Source organism: Salvia splendens, chromosome 14 (assembly GCF_004379255.2).
Source record: "Salvia splendens isolate huo1 chromosome 14, SspV2, whole genome shotgun sequence".
Lineage (NCBI taxonomy): Eukaryota > Viridiplantae > Streptophyta > Magnoliopsida > Lamiales > Lamiaceae > Salvia > Salvia splendens.
In genome coordinates, this window is record NC_056045.1 from 20,353,572 (window position 1) to 20,379,090 (window position 25,519).

General features: G+C 35.4%; 2 protein-coding genes across 2 annotated transcripts; one reads left to right on the forward strand and one right to left on the reverse strand.

Moving 5' to 3' along the window:
- Positions 1–15,178: 15,178 nt before the first annotated feature.
- On the forward strand, positions 15,179–21,571 carry LOC121764864 (linoleate 9S-lipoxygenase 6-like). Its single transcript, XM_042160886.1, has 9 exons — positions 15,179–15,404; positions 18,493–18,782; positions 18,861–19,101; positions 19,176–19,520; positions 19,594–19,679; positions 19,793–19,882; positions 20,011–20,312; positions 20,377–20,640; positions 20,726–21,571. Exons 1-9 carry the CDS (start codon positions 15,179–15,181, stop codon positions 21,492–21,494), a joined length of 2,613 nt encoding a protein of 870 aa, XP_042016820.1. The 3' UTR covers positions 21,495–21,571.
- Positions 21,572–21,606: 35 nt separating this feature from the next.
- LOC121764865 (poly(A)-specific ribonuclease PARN-like) lies at positions 21,607–25,030 on the reverse strand. The gene is made up of 8 exons (XM_042160887.1): positions 24,700–25,030; positions 24,074–24,204; positions 23,794–23,979; positions 23,605–23,717; positions 23,404–23,514; positions 23,212–23,326; positions 22,899–23,114; positions 21,607–22,759 (listed from the first exon to the last, which is right to left on the reverse strand). The coding sequence occupies exons 1-8, from the start codon at positions 25,014–25,016 to the stop codon at positions 22,113–22,115; spliced, it is 1,836 nt and encodes a 611-aa protein (XP_042016821.1). The 5' UTR covers positions 25,017–25,030; the 3' UTR covers positions 21,607–22,112.
- Positions 25,031–25,519: the final 489 nt, after the last annotated feature.

Genomic DNA, 25,519 nt, shown 5'->3' on the forward strand with positions numbered 1-25,519 from the left:
TGACATTTAAATATCAGACTTAAAATTAAAAAGCATTTTAATTCTGTGAAAATATGAATTAATCGTTGCGTTATAACTGCAAGAGCAAGTTTACGTTGCAATAATTTAAGATTGCACTGGTGAGACACTTCCTAGTCGAGCTTCATTTCATTGCAATATAGTGACCCTATACACTAAAAACCCAAACCTTGAAACCCAAATCATAAACCCTTAACTTTAAAATATACTCATCATGACCAACAAATGAGCCAAATATCAATAAAATTCTCCCTCCACCCCAGTTCAATTTTTTGTTGATCACTTATTCAAAATATACTCATCATGACCAACAAATGAGCCAAATATCAATAAAATTCTCCCTCCGTTCCAGTTCAATTGTACTTTGTTGATCACTTATTCTATTTTGAGGGTTTTAGATCTGTATTTGATATCTTACATTGGGTCGGCCTACTTGATAATCCTTACTGATAGTGGAGGTTTTTTTACCTGAATCTTGTCTGTAAATCTGTTTATATGCTCGTATTAAGAAAGTGTTTTACAATAGGGCTATGTGAACGGTAAACAAAAAAAAATCTTGCTTGTTTTCATCCAAGCATTAGAATGAAAAGGTTTTTAAATCAAATAACATAAATGGCTATTGAAATATCAAACGTTAAATATTAGAAGTGATAGTAAATTTATTTAAAAGATAGTAGCATATGAAATGTACAATTAATTCACACATATTTTTTTTACATTTAAACGGCAGCTCGACCATCTCATTCCAACCGTTCTCTTTCATAATTTCCAAAATAAATAATTACACAAGTTATGTAACTGAAGAAATCTTTTAAATAAATTTACTATCACTTCTAATATTTAACATTTGATATTTCAATAAAATTTATGTTATTTGATTTAAAAATCTTTTCATTTTAGAAATTTAAATCTTAATTTACGCCTCCATCCATGGTGGCAATTTACGCCTTCTACCCTGACATTCCCCGACCCGATCACCATACGTCAGATCTTCATTTCTTTCACCTCCATATCAGTTCATCACCATGCCTGCTAGCTTTCTCCTTCAAGCTCCTACTTGAATCGCATGTCGCAACTGTAGGCTCTCCAATCTCCCCCAACTCAAAACCAAACCAACACAAGCTAAATTTATAGAAGATGGGTAGCTTTTTGCATTCTTCTAGTAAGAAAAACGACATACATGGCTCATTACATTCTTACATTTAAACCCCTTAATTATTTGCATAACCGTAAGCATTAAAACTATTAAATTGTGTAATGCATTCAAACTTCTAGTAACATATTGGAGGCCAATATTTCTAACCGACAAACATTTAATATTGCTTTTACCTCACATTGCATCTTCTTGTTATAAAATCAATATTTTAATCAACGTAATTGTTCAATTATGGAGGATTACATTTATACTACATATGAAACTGTCGTATAAGATTCTAAATTTATATGTAAAATTATTATTTTAAATTTAAGTAATTGTTAGAACAAACGATTGGACGCCTATTGCTGGCCATGCTTTCGGCTAAAATACGAAGGGAAAAGCAACTGACACTAACGATCACTCAATCTTCAAATCAGCAGTTTTACATCTTTATGAAACAATTGAAATGGCAACAATTTCCCCCATTGTTCTTCAAGTAACTTACCAATCTCATAATCTACTTTGCACAAATTTTGGGTAATAAATGAGCCCTAGAAAATCTATACCATACGCATAATATGGATGCAATGAAATAGCGTAGTTTTGTATATTTTTTTATACAACTGACAGGATATTTTTACAATTTAGAAAGATGTAATTTATATATCTCCTATTTCTATTACATCTGTAAACCCTAATCCTGAGAAGAGTTGAGCGCTCTCTATTTTCTTTCACACTCCTCCTTTGAAGCTTTTTCGTTGATTTTTGCTCTGCGCCTCTATTTACCAGCACCTCCGGTCCGCTCTTCGACTCTCACCATCTCGCACGATCTCAGACTATTTCATCTGTATCCCTTTACCACTTCAGTAGAACTATCATCAACAGACGCTAGACATTTAGGACGATGTGTAGTGTACTCAGTTGTCGATAGCCATGTTGTACGGTTGACACATGAGAATCATCGCCGGCAACACTCCTTTTTCCACCATGTTCATGACACTTTTGATTAATAGAATTGGTATTTATAGAAGATTTGGTAGCTTTTGGTATTCTTCTCCTTTCAAATTCGTCTCTATTGACTTTTAGTGAGCACAATTTAATTTATAATAATTAATTAAATTACATTTTGATGTATTCCATGACAATTTTAGAGATGCATGTAATTTGACGAACCTTACAATACAATTAATGAAATTAGGAAAATAAATTGTCATCAACTCATCATTATTGTACATTCTAATGCAAAGTAGTATGGCGTCGAATGCAATTTAAAAAAATAAATTCCCATACCTATTGGTATTTAATGAAAAGTCTATACAAATGCTCATGCCCTTCTTATCCTCTTATTCATCAATAAGAAACGTACATGGATGGTGGGCATTATAAGCATTTGTTGAGTTGATTAATGTAGTGCGAGTATTTTTTATTTAAGAATGGAAGGGTTGTAACGTGTGATTAATAGAATTGGTATTTATAGAAGATTTGGTAGCTTTTGGTATTCTTCTCTCATTTACCAAATTGCCCTCAAAACTCAACCTTTATATTAGTATAGATTGAAACCTAAAACATGCTTTTCTACGGATTAACCATTTTACCTTAGGGATTCTCCAAAGAATCGGAGATGGCTAGCGCCTTCTCCAAGTGAAGATCTTGAGTACTAAACCACGGATCTTCTGACTGGTTCCCGGACTGTACGCTGATATCAGTGTGGGCTGATCTCACTAGAATACTAGGACCATTTGATAAGTCAAAGTTGTGCATAATCAATACCGTATGCTCAATGCTAACGTATATTGATTAAGAAATAAATAATTATCAAGACCTCATCTTTCAGTAGATAACATAAAGACTTGTCTCGCTGTTAGATTCAATTCAGTGCTCTACCACACCAATGTCATCTTATTTTAGTAAGACTTAGAAATATGCGAACTGATATTGCAACCTTTCACGATAGGTAGTCTGGGTCTATCTGGGTTGTAAAATTCTTATTTTTCTTTGTTCAGAACTGACCGTGTTACCTTAAAGTGGACGACGACGCCCACAACCAGTCTACTAAAACAAAGACTTAGACTTTGTTAAGTTACTTATACATTTAAACATGCAATAAACGTCCATTAAATGTAAAACATAACAGCATTATGATAAAATTAATCTGTTTCATTCCTTGGAAAATAAAATAAGAGTTTTTACAGTATTCAATCACTCGAAAGGTGATTTCTAGTATACAAACTCTAACAACACGAAGGTCGGCCTTCACCAATCGATAAACTTGGTCTAAGAGGCTAATCTGAAAAGTTACTATTTCATATTTAGTCTTTTCTAAAATTAGCTTTCTTTCAATTTTTATTAAGCACTTTAATATTTTTACCACAAATTACGCAACTAAAATGAGTATCACTATCCTATAACTACTTCAAAATCTCTATTTTTGTTGAAAACCCGTAAAGTTATAAAAATCTATGTTTTTAGAAGAGGAAGAAAATGTTATTAATCGAGTCTATACAATTTAATTCAAGACATATAAAGTATCACCAGAAAAAAAAAATTAAAAATTCTTCTAATATAGTTGAACTTAATTGCAAATTTCATTCAGTTTCCACATAAATTAAATCGAAACGGTCAATAAATCAACAAAAAATCGACCAATTTGTTTTTATTTAAGTTTTGATGTTCAGTTTTGGTCATATTTCTAATTTCTTACATTAAAGTTTTTTAGAATTTGTTGAGCGTTTTTATTTCAACAATTTATGTAAACAGCCGAAATTGACAACAATTTTTTCTATGCATCTGCTAAAAATTCAAATCCAAATCCAAAATAACTGTTTAATATTCACGTATTCTTGATAAGTTTCAATAAGAGATTTTATCCAAAGAATCGACATTATGCATTTCACTAGCAAGAATGTATAACTTATATATTATTGTAAAATAAAATGTTATTACAGTAAATGAAATAAAGTATTAATTCGTACTAACGTGATCATTAATCGTTTAAAATCAAGAAAATTATTGAGCTATTGACATTGTTTAAAACCATTTAGTTAATTTATTGTATAAATTTTAGGGCTTAGGGTTAAATCTTGATTTTCTAAATACGTCAAGATATTTGTTTATCATAATTGTATACAAATTTTATTAGTGAGAGTCAGTTTGGGATTAGCGTGCGAACTCAAACAACCAACTTGGGCACGAATTAAGAGCATTCGCAGCGGTGCTCGCTGGGACGGACGGCGTCCGTGCCGCTGGCGCGGCACCGCTGTCGCCGCTGCTGCACTCCCGCCGTTGGCACGGCGCTGCTCGATGCATCGAGCACGTCCGTGCCGCTGAGCAGGCTACGTGGTGCGTTTCTATTGGCCAACAGATTATCCGTTGGAAATTCTTTATTTTTAAATAAGAATAATACCAAAAATTTAAAAAAAATATTTTTAGATTCCCAAAAATATGACCGTTTTTTTACCGTTTTTTGAAATTTTTTTTATTTTTTTATAATTTTTTTATTCCCAAAATCATTTATAAATACACACATTCATCATCCATTTTTTACATCAAATCATCTCTCATTCATCTCTCATTCATATTTTTTCATACAACTCATCTATATCTTCCTCTCTTACTCAAACCCTCTCAAATGGATTTCACCGATAACATGTCGGAAGCGGAGCGCGAAGAATAAGAATACTATGAACAATATCGTGCCGCCTATGAAGCCTACGTCGCCGCCACTACCCCCGCCCCTCTTCCTCGACCAACTATATCAATTCGTCGTTGCATCCCTCGTGACCGGGAGGGAGCCAACGAAAGGCTCGTTGCCGACTATTTTTCCGACCAACCGCGGTTTCTGGAATATTACTTTCAGCGCCGTTTTCGCATGTCAAAACGGTTGTTTATGCGTATTGTCAACACATTGTCTGCCCGTATTGAATACTTTCAATCAAGTAGGGACCCAACCGGTCGGCAAATTCTCTCGGCATTGCAGAAGTATACTTGTGCCATCCGACAACTTGCTACTGGGCAAACAGCTGACCTCTTCGACGAGTATTTGCATGTCGGTGAGTCAACTGGAATCCTATGCCTTAAAAATTTTTTGCGACGGCGTTCGTTCTACTTTCGGTGAGGAATTCCTTCGCGCACCCACCACCGATGATTGTCAACGGCTGTTTCGTCTTCACATAACAGTCCCAGGTTTTCCCGGTATGTTTGGCAGCATTGACTGCATGCATTAGACGTGGAAGAATTGTCTGACTACTTGAAGGGGGCAACACTTAAGCGGCCACAAAGGCGGCGGCCCAACACTTATCCTTGAAGCGGTCACCGACTACCGCCTATAGATTTGGCATACACAATTCGTTATTGCCGGATCCAACAACGACTTGAACGTGTTCTATTCTTCACCACTCTTCAATGATGTTTTGAATGGTGTAACACCGGCGATTGATTTCACCGTCAACGGAAATACATACCACATGGGTTACTATCTCGCCGATGGTATCTACCCAAGGTGGTCGACTTTCGTGAAGACGTTCAGCAATCCGCAAGACCCGAGACGGGTTCTTTTTGCGCAGCATCAAGGGTCTACTCGGAATTACGTCGAAAGAGCTTTTGGGGTCCTTCAAGACCAATTCAATATTGTGAAGACCCCGTCTTAGCTGTGGTACGTTAAGAATATCGCCGACATCATGTACACGTGTATTATCTTGCACAACATGATTATAGCTGACGAAGGACTGATGACGGCTAACTTTTACGACGAGAATGAAGCCGGAAGCTCAACTGCAATGTCTCCACCACGCCGAGGTGTGCATACGACAATGGGCGACAGAATAGAAATAAGAAACACAATGCGTGATATCCAAACCCACACTAAGCTACAAGAAGACCTACTCAAATACATTTGGGCGAAATTTAGCCACAGGCAGTGATTTTATTTTATTTTATAAATTTAATTATGTAATTTTTAAGTTTTAAGTTTTTAATTATATAATTTTTAATTTTAGGATTTTTATTTATTAATTTTTAATTTTTTTGTAATTTGTACTAATATTCCAGGTATATTTAATATATTTTAATATTAAAAAAATGATTTTATTTAAATTGAATAATAAAATAATAAGACTCTTCCGTATGTCCTTGCAAAAAACATAAATGTGAGTGTTTACTCTTGCTTAAAAGTAATAAAAGTAGATCTGAGCCTACATCCTTGCTCTTTGACAAGAGTACAGATACGGATGCGCTAAAAATTTCTGATTGATATACAATCCATTAAACATTAATTACGCTTACATTTGTCACTAATTATTTTAAAATAATCGATTAGATAAGTAATTTGTTAAAAACGTTTTGGATTTATCGTTTTTTATTTTTCACCTCAAGTAAACAACAGCAATAAATCCTCAAATTTTGAAAAATGTTAACCAACCATGTGCCCAATAGACCAAGATATTTTAGATAAAATGAGAGTAAAATCCAGCACAGTTCACCTACCCCACTTCTACTCCATCTACTCACAATAAAATAAAATAATATTATAATTGACTAATTTTAATAAGTAACGAAGGTCTACTCCAACTTATCACAATAAAATTAAAAACAGTAAAATAAATAAAATAATATTATAATTATGAGTAATTTTAACAAGTGATGATGGATTATTTTATTTTGTTGTGATCACGAAGTAGGGGATTGATTTAACAAACGAAGAAACTGCCTCAAAACATTTAATAGATTTCAAGGGACAGAGTGCGTTTGGAAAAATGAATGTGACGGTAGAATAAGGGCCTGAAAAATCAGGATGGAATCAGATTCAGGCGAGTGTTACCGACGACTACAATTTCGCAAGGTTTGAGTAAATTAATTGGCTGGATCGGGATAGATCTGCACCCAGTCAAGAAGCTGATCTTGCAAGGAAAAATTTATACAATTTTTTAAAATCATGAGAGAATGTCAGTAGAATTAGGGCGAAAATTAGATAATTTATAAAATAATTAATGAATATGAATTTGACGGTAGATTAAGGGCATGAAAAATCATGAACGAATCAAATTCAGGCGAGTGCCGACGACTACAATTTCGCAAGATTTGCGTAAAGAATTGGCTGGATCGGGATAGATCTGAACACAGTCAAGAAGCTGATCTTGCAAAGACAAATTCAAACAAACTTTGAAAACATTTAAAAAGATAAAAATGGTTCAGTTGAAGAAGCTGAAATTGCAGTGACATTAATCCTCAAATTTTGAGAAATGTTATCCAACCATGTGCCCAAAGAACCAAACAATTGAAGATCGATCGGGCGAGTAAAATCGGAGATGCAATCAATTTGGCAAACGAAGAAATTGCCTCGAAACATTAGAATTGTTAAGGGACAGAGTGCGTTTGCCATCTAATACAAAAAAATATTATGAAAATGAATGTGACGGTAGAATAAGGGCCTGAAAAATCAGGAAGAGATCAGATTCAGGCGAGTGTTACCGGCGATTATAATTTCGCAAGATTTGAATAAATAATTGGCTGGATGGGGATAGATCTGCACCCAGTCAAGAAGCTGATCTTGCTGAAACCAATTTCAAACAAACTTTCAAAAAATTCAAAGCATGAGAGAGTGGGCGAGACGTTGAGGGAGAAACTGAGCTCAATTTCGAAATCAATGGGTGATAGGATTAAAGAGGGAGAGGGTATGTATAAATAAGAAGGAGAATTAGGGCACAGATAAGATAACAATGGAATACGTGTTGGGCTAGGCCTACCTTCTAAATATTAAAGCCCACTATCGATATCTAGTAGTAGTACTAATTTATTTTCTGATCTATACATCTATATACGAGTTGAAGATAAAATAGGATAAAGAAGAAAAAAATCGAAATATATTTATCTAAATCTAAAAAACAAAAGCCACCCTCCACTTTGAAAGCCCACCTTAAATTTTTACTTATTTTCCGCTTTGTTTGACAACAAATTCAACATTTAAATAATATTTTTTTAAAATAATTTTTTTATTTCTTAGTAAGGATGTTTCACTAAGGACACTTTAGAATGTAAAGATGAACAATTAAGTAGGTAGGACATATAAAAAGTTTATACAATGACTAATAATCATAAGTTTTAGAATAACTTTTTTATGCACAGTATTAACAATGGAATTCCAAGTACAATCAACCTAGTTGATACAAATTAAAATTTTCAAAAAAAATCACAAAATCTATCCCACGTTTTGGAAAAAAAATATATTGCTTACCATAATTGTGCATGGAATTATTTCCAAGGCCAAGCCTAAAAATAATTACACATTAAATATACTTCGCCGCAACTTACGCCTAAACTCCTTATTTGTGGTCAACATAAATTTTATTATCTTAGAAAAAATATTAATATTTACATATGTAATTGAAATGAAAATACTATTGACATCTCAATATCAATTCTCGAAATAAACTACAAATCTCAATACTTGCATAAAAGAGTTTTGATTTTATGCTTAAACAATTGTCTTCAACACCACAATTCACGTGGTGTATATAATTCCTACAATGAGTTAATCAAATCTATACAATGACGTTTATAGAAAATCATGGAATAAAGGTTATCGGAAGATGAAACTAAAGAATAAAGTTTATTAGAAATTTAGTGACAAATGTCCTAGAAATAGAAAATAACATAATGAGTTAGTGGATTTATAGCCACCACATGTCATATATTTATAGTCGAAAAAACCTTTCACTTCTCCAATTATTAATGATAAATTAATTTGAAAAACCTTTTATTTTTTAAATGTAATAACATAATAATTGAAATTCAATTATTTTAATGTATATAAATATATACTTTACTAATGAGAGTGAATATAGCTTTTGACGGGATCATATTATTGTGGTGGATAACGTGCACATGATATGAGAAGTTATAATCCTTCATTAAATCTAGAGCTGCCCAAGGTTTACCGAACCGGCGGTTAAAACTGAGACCGTAATCGGCGGTTACGTTTCTAAAGCGAAACCGTGAATTTTAGAACCGTGGTTCGGTTCAAGTTCCAAATTTTTCAAACCGAAACCGCGACCTAACCGCCGGTTAACCGGCGGTTTTACGGTTCCGAACTGCCGATGCAATGATAAATTTAAACATAGTTAATCCTTGTATTAAAACTATACTCCATTAAATAAAATATTGTTGAATGATCCGGTTTTTGAGTTTTATACTTTTATAAGTAACTTTCATTTTTGGATTTAGTAATATCCGTGGAAACAATAATGTGGGACAAAATTTTGCAGCAAAAATAACTTTATAATACTATTTGGTAAAATTGGATGGTAATTTGGAAAATATAAGAGAAAAGATAATAAAACAAAAATAAACTAAATTACAAGATGGAGTCTATGGAGTACGGACCATTGATTATGGTAATAACTTTATAATACTATTTCCGATTTTATTAATTAACACAGTCTTTTATGTATGGAGTCTATGGAGCATGGATCATTATTTATAAATATTTATCGAACACTGTTTAATAAAACTTAGAAGAATTGATTACTTTAAATAAAGCATAATACTCTAATTAACATTGGTTAATGCATTTGTAGTCTTCAAACTTGATTAGTTGAGTCTTCAAATAGATTGGTTGGCGGTGGTGATGGCTGCACTATTCAAAATTGATTGCACAAAACACCATTTCTTTTATTATTATTATTATTATTATTATTATTATTATTATTATTTATATCACTTTATAATTTTTTAAAAATTATATCACATTGAAATTTGTTTGTAAATTTTATCATATTGTAATTTATATCATTTTGACCTTACTCGTCTTAATTCAATTTAAACTATCAATTTTCTTGTTCCAATTTATAATTTCAAACTACATGGCAAAAAAAATTAAGGAAAAAACAGTGAAATCGAACCTAAACCGCTACGAACCGTTTGAAAATCGGCGGTTCAGAACCGAAACCGAAACCGTAAAACAGCCTCACGGTTCGGTTCCAGTTCCATATTTTCCAAAACTGGAACCGGCGATTCCGAACCGAAACTGGCGATTTATGAGCCGGCAGGTCTTATTAAATCTATTGAAATATAAGATCTTTATATACACACAAACAAATGTATAATCATGAGTGTAACGGCAGCTTAGCCTTTAAATTATGATAATCAATCACATATTTTATATATTAGCCACATCTATTTATATATCATGCCCAAAACTCTTAAATATTCAAAATACAGCTCAAAATTTGTCTTTTATATAATAAGAGAAAATTTGGCAATTAAATCACAATTTTTGGTTGACTTCTGGTTTATCTCACAACTTAAAAGTTAATAAATTAAATCATAAATTATGACACTTTCATAATTGTCCAATAACTCAAAATTTTTAGTAACTATGTGGCATTATTTAGTGATAAGGCATTTATGTGGCATTATTTAATGATGTGGCATTCTTATGTGATATTACAAAATTTTAAAAATGATGGAATGATTGAACTAAGAACGTTTTTCATTTGAAAAAAAAACTCTAAATCTGAAAATGACGTCACGTCGTTTTGAGGGGTGTTAGAGACGAATAAACGACGGCTATGTCCACGTAGGAAAACACGTGTGTCCACATCATAACATAATCGCAGGAAATTTTATAATTATAGGATAATTGCGAAAGTATGAGTATAAGTTGCTATATAATTAGCTCACTTTTGTACGTCGTGGGATAAACTAAAATAAACTAAAAGTAAACTAAAAATTGTGATTTAATTGACAATTCTTCCAGAAAAATTTAGTGTAATCCTAAGATTGATAAATGTTATTGGTTAATAAAATTTTTCCTCTTTTAACTCCATATATGTGTGTCCTAAAAATGCATAATTGCAATCACTTAAATTCAACACCAGCATAATTGCAATCATTTCAAATATAACACCATCTTGATTTTAAAATCAAAATCATGAAAGAACTTTTATATAGTTATCAATACTTTGGGAATCCACATCGTTATCTACTGATGCAAAAACATTTTCATGATCTCATCTTAAGCGCTAATATCATGTTTTAAATAATAATGTCAAGTATATTAATTGCATAAATAAATAAAAGAGTCATTTTATTTTATTGAAGAAGTAAAACTAATTTCACTAGGAACATGCATTCATTCATCCAGTTGTTTAGTCAAAGTACGAATTGAATAGTGATAAATATAAATAGAAGATTACGAATAATCTATTGTACAATTTTGAAACTGGACACTTACAATAAGAACTTGAATCAAATATGACGTTTAAGAAGGGAGAAAGTATATTACTCCCTGTTGAAAAGTAAAATGCGGAAAATAAAATTGAAGAACTCTTGAAGCCTACATTTTGATTGATTTTGAATTGTTTTTGTGATACATATTACATCCCTATTTATAGGACTATAGAAGTAAATGTACCTAGAAAACTAATGAACTTGGGACTCTACATATTAATGAAATATTCCCTAGAGTCCCTAAAGGTACACTTTCCCACAATCTTGAAACTCTCATATTATATTTCCAACACTCCCCCTCAAGTTGAGTATCGAACTTTTCGATACTTAACTTGCACGATCTCCACTTTGATAAATAGTTTATACTCATATTTAGGAGTTCTTCAATTTTCATTGACAGTTTATACTCGTATCATAGAGTTTTTTTTTTCCATTGAAAGTTTAGGCTCTTATCAAGGAGCTCTTCATCATTGAAAGTTTAGACTCATTTCAAGGAGTTTCTTCAATTTTCTGTTGACAGTTTTAACTCGTGTCATAGAGCTCTTCAATTTTTTGATTGACATTTTTAACTCGTGTCAAGGAGCCATCTTAGATAGTTTTAGCTCGTATCTAGGAGCCTCTTCATTTTTTTTCCTGACTGACAGTTTTTACTCGTGTCGAGGAGCTAATTCAGACAGTTTTGACTCGTGTCGAGGAGCTAACTTTTCTGACTGACAGTTTTTACTCTTGTCGAGGAGCTTTCTTTCTGACTGACAGTTTTTACTCGTGCCGAGGAGCTTTTTTTTCTGACTGACAGTTTTTGCTCATACCGAGGAGCTTACTCATCTTTGGACTGAATTTAATGAAGCCCAAAGCTTATTTTTGGGGAACCACTCTTGACCCATTCTAGCTCAAACTATGAGCCCATTTTTTTATTATTCTTCTTGAGCCCAACAACACTTAAGCCCAGATTACTCACCCTTAAAGACGGACGACTTCAAACAAGTGCCTCCTTTCCCCTTCTACGTCGGCTTCTCAACATTTTTGGTGCCCCTTTCCTAGCCGGTCTTTCCCCGACTGTCATGCTACTTTATTCTTCGGTAAATCAGTCGTGGCTACTCCGGCATTGTGTTCCCCGTCTCTCCGGAATTCTCACTATTCCGGGCGGCCTCTTATCGGCTGCTCGTCCTTCCTTCACGAATTGCGTCACCAATAGCCGGCGGTGAGACTTCTGCGGTAATCCTTTCACTTTGGTTTCTCCTCTCTCAGCCATCACGGCGGCTTTGCCTTCGATTCGCTGCCGTTGCCACGTTCAGCTCTTCTCGAATCCAATTCAATTGCGGCATTTCGTCAGACACGTGGGGGAGTTGAACTCAGGAATGGCTTTGTCCCCTCCAATTTTTCAGAACCCTTCTTCAATACCTTCAATTGATTCCCCCTTATGCAATAAAGCTTGAACCTTTGAGCATTTTTAGAAATGGGATTCGTCTTAGAGTTGCCAATTCCCCTTCCTTCAACACACAACTCCTGCTTCTCTTCTTATTCTTCGGTGCATCCGGAAAGGGATTTCTGGGCAGCTCATTCTCTTTTATCAAACACACACTATGCCATTAAGAGCAGTTCTGAAAAGTCGAACTCGAACATATTCTGGTGCAGGATCTTTCTCCACAATAGGAGCTTTTTCTGAGACCACTTCAATAGTCTTGTTTAGGAGGTCTGAGGTCTTCCAGTAAACTTCCCGCCTTGATTTGATAATGTTCGAGACCTTTGGGTTTGTGTTTTTCATCTTCAGCTGGCAGTTCTGGTTCATCCTTAGGCTCCACGGTTATCATCTCATTAGGAGCTTCAAAAAATATCAGTTTCGTCCTGGATTTCGTCTGATGCTTCATACACTGCAGTGCTATCCTTCTTGCTGCCCCTGCGTCTTTACCCGGCCTTCTTCGACAATGGGTGAAATCATCCGACAATTATAGTGTTCGGTAGCTGGCTCGCTCTTCCACTAGCCACCTCCTTTTGGTTTCTCCGTGGAGGCTTTCTAGCTCTTCTTCCACAGTTTTTCCTTCGTGTGGCGACACTATCTCTCTCCCCCTCACCGCGCTGACGTTGGTTGCTCTGCCTCTTCCTCGACTATTCTCTCCTTGATTCAGAGATGAATAGTTTGGCAGCGGTTGCTCCATCAGCATCTTCTCCATCATTAAATGATTCTTGAGAATCTACGGACTTAATCTCACTTTTCAACTCCCCAAGTTGAGCAAAACAATTTTTTTTGTTGATGGCTTGCATTGTGGTGGTTAAGCTCATGGAGCCATCCTCCTCAGAACGACCAAGCTTACTGCCATCTCGATAAAACTTGTGAACCAGCTCTTGTGACATGCAATATGTGATAATACTGCGACACAAATACGTTCCCGACAACTTGAGCAGTAACTGGTTATTGAGTCTCCATCGCCGTGCTGCTGGCACAAAGTCGGTGCCTTACTGCCTTCGCCTAGCCTCCTCACTGCCACCGCTGCGACACTCTCTCGCCATCTCCGTTCCTTCCGTGGGGCTGTTGTTGTTCGATCTCGCTGTTGCCACACCATGGTCGGGTATCGCCACCAATTCACGTTTGAATTTCAGTAAACGAGAGCTCATTGTTGTTGTCTTGGTCCAGCCAAGCGCCACTGTCGTTTACAGCGACGCCACCGCCAACCATAGACGCGATTGCTGCCGCTGCCGTCATGATGCCGTTTCCGTCGAGTCTTGCTATACCGTCACTTTGTTGGTGAAGAATTTACAGTTGGGAACAACCTCTTGCTAACAGTAGGAGCCAGCTGCTGCCTATGTTTTTTTTTTTTTTTTTTGATTTTTTTGAGACAGAGATCGATCCATGCAAGGAATCGAACCTGCTCTGATACCATGTTGAAAAGTAAAATGCGGAAAATAAAATTGAAGAACTCTTGAAGACTACATTTTGATTGATTTTGAATTGTTTTTGTGATACATATTACATCCCTATTTATAGGACTATAGAAGTAAATGTACCTAGAAAACTAATGAACTTGGGACTCTACATATTAATGAAATATTCCCTAGAGTCCCTAAAGGTACACTTTCCCACAATCTTGAAACTCTCATATTATATTTCCAACACTCCCTTCATTCCACTACACTTAAGTCATACTATTTTTTTGAGTCACTGGATTATAGATTAGTTATTTTTCTTTTTAAAAAATAAAATATCTTATATCTTTTATTTTAACCTTTTTCCTAAATTATCCGCTCTTTATTTCTTTAATTTATTATCTGTCTACTAAATTCACGAAACGTAATTTTTTTAATTCTATCTTCAAAAGAAATGAATCAACTATAATTGAACGAAAGAACATAAGACTCCACACCAAAAAACTTGCAAGTAGTATAAATTTGGATACATGCTACATTCATCAACTAAAACTCTTAAATCTCATATTGAAATTTAATTAAAATGAATGTACCATGCATTCGAACGCAGTGGAGTGTACCTAAAGTCACAATCTGAAAGAGTAAATTGATTTGATATATGCATCGAATTAAAAAAACGATTCATCACGTAAACAAGATCTCCTATTCCTTTTTTGAATTTCCAAGCATATTCTCAAATAAAGATATCACATTAATTGATTAACACTGCAATTCAATCAAAGCTAAATTGGAAGTCCAACATTGTGAAAATGAATCCGATCCTTTGCTCGAAACACAAGATTTGCACCCACTTCCTTTCTTCAACATGATATTTTTTAATATCATGCCATAATAAATCCTCAATAAATTGGAGTTGACATCAATGAGTTTGGCAGGATGAAGAAAGGACGCGAACATAAAGGGATACGACGAGGCTTGTGTACAAGCCTCGTCAGCTGCCTGAATAGGTGCCAAGGCAACGTCACCGCTAGCAAAGTTAAGAGTTTTGGCATTCCAAACGCCACCATATATGGAGAGATCATCATCCGGGTTGGCCGTGGCGAATCAGGCCATGGAAAAGCAGCCACCGTTTGGTTGTATAGTGATTCCGATATCGATCCCGGTGAGTTACATGTTCAAATTTATGATATTCTAGTTAGCCATTGCTCACTTATTTTTGGTAATTAGGTAGCCTTTAAAATTAGGCAAGCTATTTGCCGTAAAGGGTTTTATTTATTTATATATATATATATATATATTTTTAATGAATATTCCATCCAAGTTATATTTGCGAGTAGAGGGTTAACTAGGTTGGGATGATGACCCAGTCCAACTCGGGCTAGCCCACCAGAGAAACAAAGTGGGCATGGACTGGACTAGTTGATTTTGATGGGCTCCAATTAGGCATGTTTGCAAACATAAGACCAGCCTAGGATTAGGCCCACTAGAAGCCCAATACAAGCCCATCCCACGAACAACCCACCTGAAGCCTACCAGAGTAAATAAGTCTAGTTAACCCTTGTTTAAAAAAAATGAAATTTTGTTTCAATTGAACCGACTTACACTAGTCATTTTGATTTAATAAACTGAGTATAAAAATAGTTAAAAATACGTCCAGGCTACGGGGATGACCAAAATAATCGGAAACTGAATATGCGATCCGAACCAAACTGAAATTTAAAATTCGATTCATTTTTTTCGTGATTCGGTTTGATTTAGTTTAAACTTGATGCTAATTTCAATTTTTCGGAGCAGAAAAAAACCAAAAAACAAAATTTATTTTTAATATTATATTAATAAAGTAAGTATTATACATAAAAACAAACTCTGTTTGTCTTGATTTATAGTATCAATGATTGTAATAGTATTTAGATTTTATAAATTTGCAATTATTTAGAGATGTTAACGGCTTAATACGATATAATTTTTGTGTTAATAATTGAAAATTAATTTTTAGATGTTTGCTTTTTATATATAGAGTGAACTACGCAAATGGTCCCTGAACTATGTCTTTTGCACACCAATGGTCCCTGAACTTTAAAAATATCGTGGGTAGTCCCTGAACTAAGGTGTAATCACATTTATGGTACTTTTTCACTATTCATCACAATTTTACACCCAAAATGCCCCCAAGGCATGAAGGGCATTTTGGGACTTTCATATATAGGTATTGAATTTGATATTTTCTTTATATAGTACTAAATATGATATTTTCTTATAGTTTGAGTACCTAAAATGATATTATTCACTTTAAGTACCTAAAATGATATTATTCACTTCACTTTTTCAACATTTTTTCTTTCTCTCTTTCTCTAAAAATAAAAATAAAAAATAGTACTATGAAATTATTAAATATATTAATTATAAAAATCAAAATTATAAATTTAATTATAAAATAGTTTTCACAAAATTTAATTTTGATTGTGATTTGATTATTTTTTTAATATTAAAAATTAATTTTTTAATTAAAACTAAGCATTAATTTTTTATGATATATTCTCTTGATGTATTATAAGTTTTGATGATATATTCTCTTAATTAATTTTTTAATTAAACTAAGCATTAAATTTTGATATTAAAAAATAATCAAATCACAATCAAAATTAAATTTTGCAAAAATTATTTTATAATTAAATTTATAATTTTGATTTTTATAATTAATATATTTAATAATTTCATAGTACTATTTTTTATTTTTATTTTTAGAGAAAGAGAGAAAGAAGAAATGTTGAAAAAGTGAAGTGAATAATATCATTTTAAGTACTTGAAGTGAATAATATCATTTTAGGTACTCAAACTATAAGAAAATATCATATTTAGTACTAGATAAAGAAAATATCAAATTCAATACCTAGATATGAAAGTCTCAAAATGCCCTTCATGCCTTGAGGGCATTTTGGGTGTAAAATTGTGATGAATAGTGAAAAAGTACCATAAATGTGATTACACCTTAGTTCAGGGACTACCCACGATATTTTTAAAGTTCAGGGACCATTGATGTGCAAAAGACATAGTTCAGGGATCATTTGCGTAGTTCACTCTTATATATATTATGCAATTTCGGTTTTTCGAGTTCAGTTTTGTACTTCCTTCGCCCCCCTCAATATGTGTACCACTTTAACATGACATAAGTTTTAAGAAATATAAAAGAAAATAGATTGAAAAAGTTTATGAAATATGAGTTTTACTTTTATACTCCCTCTATCCACCAATAAATGTCTCATTCGCTTTTTTACTATTTTTGGTAATAGACCTCACATTCGACTAACTTTATCTCACTAAAAAAATCATTTATAAAACCAATATATAAAAGGATGACCTACATTCCAGTAACCTTTTCAATCTACTTTCTACAATATTTTTTAAAACTTGTGTCCGATCAAACTTGGTCTTGTATTGGTGGACGAAGGGAGTATATTAGTATTGTAATAAAATATGAGTACAATGAATCAGTGGAACGTGGAGTTTACTACCAAAACCAAAATTAGTAAATATCAAGTAGGACAATTAATAAAGAACATACCAAAATAAAAAACTGGGATACATAATGGGAAACAAAGTGAGTACTCCCTCCGTCCCAACCAATTGAGTCGTATTCTTTTTTGGGATGTCCTAACTAAGTTGAGTCATTTCATTTTTTAACAAAAAACAAAACATCAAATCACTCTTACTTTATTTCGTCACCTACTTTACTCTCTCTTTATCTTTCCCACTACTTTTTTCATCTCTCATACTTTTGAATACAATTTCTTAATCTCCATGCCTAAAAGTTTTGACTCAACTTAGTTGGAACGGAAGGAGTACTTCTTTGGATTCCAGTTGTTATAATTATTTTTTGATATATTTATGAAATTTCAATTTTTCGGGTTCGGTTTTCATCTTCTCAAAATTTTGATTTTTCGGTTTGGCCAAAAAACACTCACCCATACAGCCCAGGCCCACTTCCAAGCACATGCCTATTTGATTAGGCTTCAGACATTTGCTTAAGCTGGTCCGGGCCTCAAACCAGGTAGGTATCCCTGGGCTTGGTCAGGCACAACTCTATTAGCGAGCTAAAAGAAAAAAATAGATCATAATTTTATCTTTTAGTGAAAAACTCGAACTCAAGATATGCACGTCCCAATTGGTAAAATTTTTCAATAGGTTGGGGTTCGAGAGATGTAGCATGAATTATAACAAAAAAAATATGTTGTTTCTCATGTTAATATTAGGAACCGGAAAAGGGAAACTTACACATAAAGCTGTTCTCCAAAAAGGAAGCATCGACGAGGAAACGGACAGCAGCTCCTGTGCTAAAGTCCTGAGGTATGAAGTGGAGTTCAAAGTTGAGCCAGGCTTCGGTGCTCCGGGAGCAATCTCCGTTAAAAACGAGCACAAACACGAGTTTTTCCTTCTAAATATATCTTTGCAAGGATACAACAACATAGTTCATTTCGAATGCAACTCGTGGCTCTATCCTTTCCACTTAACCAAACAAGATCGTGTTTTCTTCCCAAACACGGTTAGTTTAGTTCGATACAGCACTTCTTGATCGCTGAATTTTACTGTGATTCGATTTTCTGTCTCTTTTCATCATTAGTGTTATCTCCCGAGCCAAACACCGCCTGCACTGGTGGAACTGAGAAAAGATGAACTCGTGAGATTGAGAGGGAATGGAACCGGGGAGAGACGTAAATGGGAACAAATCTATGACTATGACTACTACAACGATCTTGGCATACCTGAAACAAGCCTTGAATATGGAAGACCTGTTTTAGGTGGAACACAGTCGTTTCCATATCCACGAAGGTTGAGAACCGGCCGCCCTTCAAACAACTACGGTACCTGCAGATATTTTTAATTGATTTTGCTTTCAGCATCATCAGCTCAATGTAGAGAGAATAAATATGTGCAGATACTCGATCTGAGAGGCGACTGCATGGATGGTTTAACACGGATATATATGTACCTCCAGATGAGCGCTATAGCCAACAGAAACTCTCTGAATTCACAACAAACGCGGTAAGGGCTGCTGTCCATTTTGTGATGCCTGAAGCAAGAGCGGTCTTCAACCAAGAAACGAGCCATTTTGAGTCCTTCGATCAGATTCATAGGCTGTTTGTGGGAAACAAAAATCAATCGGTTGATGAATGGATGTTGAAGCATTTAAACCACGAACTTTCAGATGATCTTTTCAAGAAGCTAAAACAAGTGATCACGGAGAAACCTGCTAAGTTCCCGTTGCCTCGGATTGCAGCAGGTAATGCTACTTATCTCACTGGAGGCAAAACTACGATCCGAATTATGACATATTAAGATGTTATGCATTGCAGGGAACCAATTTGCATGTATGGACGACGATGAATTTGGACGGCAGATGCTCGCTGGAACTAATCCAACTGTAATTTCATCTCTGCAGGTAACCCCTGAACAACGAAAAAGTCATCAGCTTTGATCGAATTTCTGAAGCCATTGTTTCTCAATTACACTTATTATCAACACAGATTCACACAAGTTTTCTATATATTGTAGAATTTCCCACCAGAAGGCAGCAATGGAGTGAAAAGCTCGATCAAACAATCCGACATAGAGCATAGCCTTGATGGTCTGACAATCACAGAGGTAGAAAGGACCTCATCTTGATATGAATCCATGTCATGTTTTCGATTTCTCTGGGAAAGAAATAGTTAACATGAAAGATGATATGCAATAACTCTCTACAATCTTCATCTTCTACCGTTGATATGCAGGCAATGAACCAGTGGAGACTTTTCAAGTTAGATCACCATGATTATCTGATGCCATTCTTGACGAGAATAAACAGAGACGAAGGCGTATGCGCTTATGCATCACGCACGTTACTCTTCTTGAGAGACGATTGCACACTGAAACCAGTAGCCATAGAACTGAGCTTGCCTGGCTCTTTGTACCATGAGGAAATCAGCAGAGTTTTACGTCCAGCACACGAAGGGACAGAAGCTGCCCTCTGGCAACTTGCAAAAGCTCATGTGGCAGCAGCAGATTCAGTTTACCATCATCTAGTCAGCCACTGGTAAGATATTTCACTCTGATCATAGTATTTGAACCATTTTCTAAAGCAGTTCACCTTTTTCTAGGCTACATACACATGCAGTAGTCGAGCCATTTATCATTGCAACTCGAAGGAAGTTGAGTGCTATGCACCCCATTCACCGGTTACTCGAACCTCATTTCAAAGACACCATGCAAGTAAATGCACTGGCAAGAAGCATGTTGCTAAATGCTGGAGGAATTCTTGAAAAGATACTGTTTACCGGTGACATCTCAATGGAGCTCTCGTCATCTCTGTACAGAAGCTGGAGATTTGATGAGCAAAGCCTCCCTGCAGACCTGATCAAAAGGTATTATTCATTATTTAATGCACAGCCATAGCTTAAATTTATGCGTTTCTCTTACAGTCTTCTTTTCTATGAAAACATTTCTCAGAGGTTTCGCCAGATATAACCCGAATCAGCCAGAAAACATCGAACTTCTCTTTCAAGATTATCCCTACGGTGCAGATGGACTTGATATTTGGATAGCCATAAAAAACTGGGTGATAGAATATTGTTCTTACTTCTATGAAGATGACGCCTCTTTAAGGTCTGACAATGAGATTGCAGAGTGGTGGTCGGAGATCAGATATGTCGGTCATGGGGATAAGTGCAACGAAACATGGTGGTATGAAATGAAAACTGTGTCTGAACTGATTGAGACTATAACAACTCTAATATGGACTGTCTCGGCTCATCATGCTGCAATAAGCTTAGGACAGTACGACTATGCAGGCTATCCACCAAACCGTCCAACAGCATGTCGGAAACCTATTCCATATGAAGGGACAATGGAGTTTGCCGAGCTTCTCATAGATCCAGACAAATATTTTCTCAGTATGTTACCTGAAAAGTTTGAGACGGCTCTTGGAATAGCTGTGGTTGACGTTCTGTCAAGGCGCTTGTCCGATGAAATGAGCTTAGGGCAACAGCCTTCACTGAAATGGATAGCAGATGGAAGGATACTTCGGATGTTCAGCAGTTTCGAAGATGACCTCGAAGAAGTGAAGCAAAGAATCCAAGTTAGAAACCGAGACCCCAAGCTGAAGAACAGACGGGGGAAAGATGATTCCCCGTACGAGCTTCTGTATCCTGAAACATCAGTGGTTAGATCAAGTGATGGAATCCCGAGAAGCGGAATTCCCAACAGCATATCCATATGATGTCTTGAAAGATCTTGCTGCTGTAAAATGAAACAAAAAATAGCAACGTTGTGTGAATCTGAGAGAAAGTTGGAGTTTGTGATACCATTGAATCTAATTGGACAAACAAACAAACAATAAACAACACATCTCAGCATCATTTGCAAAAAACGTGTCTGTAATTTATAATTTAAAATCTTTACAGCTTGTTATACAAACATAACTCTTAGTTCTGAATGACAAAAATAGCAATGCTAAACCTTGTGACAATCGTCAACAGGTGAAATTACAACTGTAGCTTCCAATCTTCTTTAGCTGCAGGAGACTAAAGCCCAGGAAAAGCACTTCATATGCAACTGTACTCAAGTAACTCAACAGCATCCATCTTCAGTACCCAATCATTCGAGCAGTAGAGATCCCTCACCGAGAATGGAATTGGAAGATAACGGTCAAACTGGGCGTGGATGGCTGTCCAAGTTCTTGAATGGAACTTATTATGTGCCCACGGGTACGCCATGGCTGTCAAGATATTCATCAACTGAAATCTGTATGTGGGGCATCTTAACCCACCGCAGTGCGTAGAATTGGGCAATAGTTTAACAAACCCTATTCCAGGTGATGCCATGACAATGATGTATGTTAAAGTTCATCCAGATTAATCATCTCATCATTATTCCAGCATATTACTGATTTCTCCTGCTGCATCTTGGCTCCAGAAAATACTTTGGTTTCATCTGTGGCTTGGGCCAAGCACTCTGCTAGATCTGGTTTCCAAAAATCAGATTTGCAAACTCTTCTATATGTCTCGTAATCTGCAGCTTTCAGGCCTTCGAATATCATATTTCCCAGCTTATTCGAGAAAACTTCTCCAGAATCAATTATCCCAAGAAAACTTTTTGAGAAACCAGGAGTCCAGAAAACAACTATAGCACATGTCCTATCCACCATCTTAACATCAAATTCTTCTGAGAAAACATCATGTGAATTACACAGAACGTCTTTAAGATCTTGGGCTGACATTCCCCTTCTAAACCCCCATAAGAATACCAAATTTCTTAAGCTAACCGTTCTACTTTTGGATGTCCAAATTCTCACGTCATCATTGCAAGGATCTCTAACATCACTTGAACAAAACATATTGGAACTGCATTGAAGTAAAGCAGGCAATTGGGTACGACCTTCTTCAGGAATCTCTAAAGAGATTTTCAGTATAGAGCACAATTTAACAAACAACTGGCATACTTTCGTAACACTATGCCCATGAACATCGACACAGTCTGTCTTCTCTGCGGAAAAAGGAAGTCATCACTAATTAATTAACACCTATGTTTTAATAAACACATCAATACTATTAAAATCAGGACAAGTAGATTATAGGAAAGACTTTCTAGTAAAGTATGTGATTTGATGTACTTGAGTACCTACCTTCATAAGAAACTTCCATGTCTATTGACGCAGAGAACCTACTATCCAGATAGGAAATGGCTGATGACAAGTTATTCATTTGATCAAATAATCCAAGTTCTTTCATAAGATGGTTGACATCGAGTATATGAGGAAAAACCGAAAGCAAAGAACTCGAGAATTCATTTGTAGTTGGAGGAAGTGGAGCAAGGAACTTTTCATGTATGAAAGCAAAATCTGGGGGAAAAACACAACAAAAGTGCATGGCGTTAATATGAACATTGGCAGATATTGGGTTCTGAAATGAGTACAATGATTTAAAGCAGAGACAGACCTTTAAGTGAGTTGTGCACAACAACCGGCCTCTGAGAAGTAGAAATCAAGTCTATCACCTCTCGAAAGCCACTAACAAGCCTTTTCTGCTCCTCTTCCAGATCTTGAATTTCCTTCTACATTGTAAAATGAAAATTAAAAAATTTCGTTGGATCAACATACACCTTGCAACGATCTAGATCAATTTATTTACCACAAGAAGATTCTTATCCTCTTCTGAACTCGTCAAAACAACTTGAACAGCCTCTACCCCTGTTTTTGCCGGACGACGTACTAGTACAATATTAACAAACTCTTTCAACGCCTGTACCTCAATTCCAGAAAATCAAAAACAGAAAAAAAGCATCAAAATGCATCATGCATGAACCGTAGTTCTCAATGCCGGTAAACTCACCTCCGATGTAAGCTGCACCTGGCGTTCACTGCAGACGTCTATGATCAAGGATGGTCTGGAACCATAGTTTTCACATCTTTCTACTAGTTTCCTCAATGAACTTATCAGATAATCTGCAACTTCAAATGCACACTTTACAATATCAATGGCAAAAAATAGCAGATCATAAGAAGATGTAACACTGCTCACCCTCAGTTTTATGTTGATTGTTACAACCATTAATCCAGTTTTTAACTCGAGTTTTGATCCTTTCGGAAAATATAACATCAGCAACTGACAGGGCTGAAGTAGATTGCAAACTGCCACCGTTCAGTAATACACTTCGAGTTTGAACTGTTGCAGCTGATTCTTGTGCTCTAGACATGTATGATATGCCTGTCAGAAAGAAAATGAAATGTGCCTGGTTCACAATAAACAAGGCAGGAATAGAGTCAAGCTAAAGAGAAAGTCTGGCTGAGCTCTCACATACCATTGTATATGCAAGCATTGAAATCAAAACCTTCTTGCGCCATGGAGGCCAAACTCGATGATTGGCATGAAAAACTATAAGATGGCATCCCAACTTTCACCTCATGCCTCGGAAACAACTGGAAGTTATACCTGCAATAGAAGTGGGAGAACTGAATTTGAAATGCTTCTCATCTAAACATCATCAGATGAATAAACTTTTGCAAACTTTAGCTTCTAGATTATTAGATATACATGTCATTAAAACTCCTGCTAGAAAGAAACGGCCACATCCATAACTCTTGAAGGATAGTATTTTGAATTATTCAATGATCACCGACCAAATTAAGCTCAGAAGCCAAAAATCCAACAACAATCAATTATCCTAATAGGCTCTTTACTGAGATTACTATACCAATTCAATGATATTCAAATTCAAGCAAACATTGGTGTCTTCGTAGCATCATTAATTTTGCATAAATTGGCTAGAATGGTAGGAGTTTTCATCATCATAATGTCATCTCCGCACAACAATGATAAACAATTAATTAAACTGAATTGCAGCTGGAAAGAAAATCCTTCCATTTCTACAAAGTAAAGGAATGCTGAATTCAGGTTATAAAAGCTAAGGCAAAGAAGAAGGCATACGGATTCGCGATGAGCTTAGAAGCTTTAACCGAGAAAGGGCAAACCGAGAACTGTAGAATCTGAAATCGCTCAGCGGCGCGCTTGGCCTTCAAATAAGCCGTCTCATCCGTGTCAATCGGGAGGCATTTTTGCCACGGCGCGGAGTAGCTGCCGGTTTCTTGCAACGAAACCGCTACGAAATCGGAGCTGAAGATGCTTTCCTTGATTTCAGATAAAGTCTCGGGGAAGTTAGATTTAATCACTTGCTTCACCGGCCGTTGATAGTGGCGGCGGTGGCCGGCGGCTGTTAGCGAGCAGAAATAGCGTCGGAAATACATTTTCAGTAAATAAAATTAGTAGTACTACATTGGGGGTATATACATTGAAAATTTTCACCTTTGTTTTATTGATTGATTATTAACCAATCAGTTATTTTATCACTTATTAATATATTTTAATTATTGATATATTTTAATTGAACAAGAATAAAATTAATTGGATAAAAATAAATAGAATGAAATGGAGTGAAAAAATGAATTGAAAAGATATTTTTATAGAAATAAATCACATTAATTGATTATTAACAAATCACATTAATTTATACACCGTCGGCGCGGTCGGCAATTTGCAGTAGACCACCGCAGTCGGGTCGCCGGATCTCCGCCCGATGCGCCCCTTCCACGCCGCAAATGCGGCTCCCCCCTGGCTGCACACGTCCAGCAGTGGTTAGCCGCAGCGGCACCACTGACTGTGGACACTCTTACATACCTATTATAAAAAGTTCTCATAGTGTTTATTTTAGTATATTCCGTAATTTTTATTTGGATACGGTTAATTCTTT

What these genes read in the sequence shown, in the direction of transcription:
- LOC121764864 (XM_042160886.1), top strand. Translation starts at nt 15,179, where the DNA reads ATGAAGAAAGGACGCGAACATAAAGGGATACGACGAGGCTTGTGTACA. An exon ending in TGATTCCGATATCGATCCCG is followed by an intron (nt 15,405 to 18,492) that starts GTGAGTTACATG and finishes TGTTAATATTAG; the next exon opens with GAACCGGAAAAGGGAAACTT. An exon ending in GTGTTTTCTTCCCAAACACG is followed by an intron (nt 18,783 to 18,860) that starts GTTAGTTTAGTT and finishes TTTCATCATTAG; the next exon opens with TGTTATCTCCCGAGCCAAAC.
- LOC121764865 (XM_042160887.1), bottom strand. Translation starts at nt 25,016, where the DNA reads ATGTATTTCCGACGCTATTTCTGCTCGCTAACAGCCGCCGGCCACCGC. An exon ending in CAATGCTTGCATATACAATG is followed by an intron (nt 23,980 to 24,073) that starts GTATGTGAGAGC and finishes TCTTTCTGACAG; the next exon opens with GCATATCATACATGTCTAGA. An exon ending in CATGGAAGTTTCTTATGAAG is followed by an intron (nt 22,760 to 22,898) that starts GTAGGTACTCAA and finishes CTTTTTCCGCAG; the next exon opens with AGAAGACAGACTGTGTCGAT.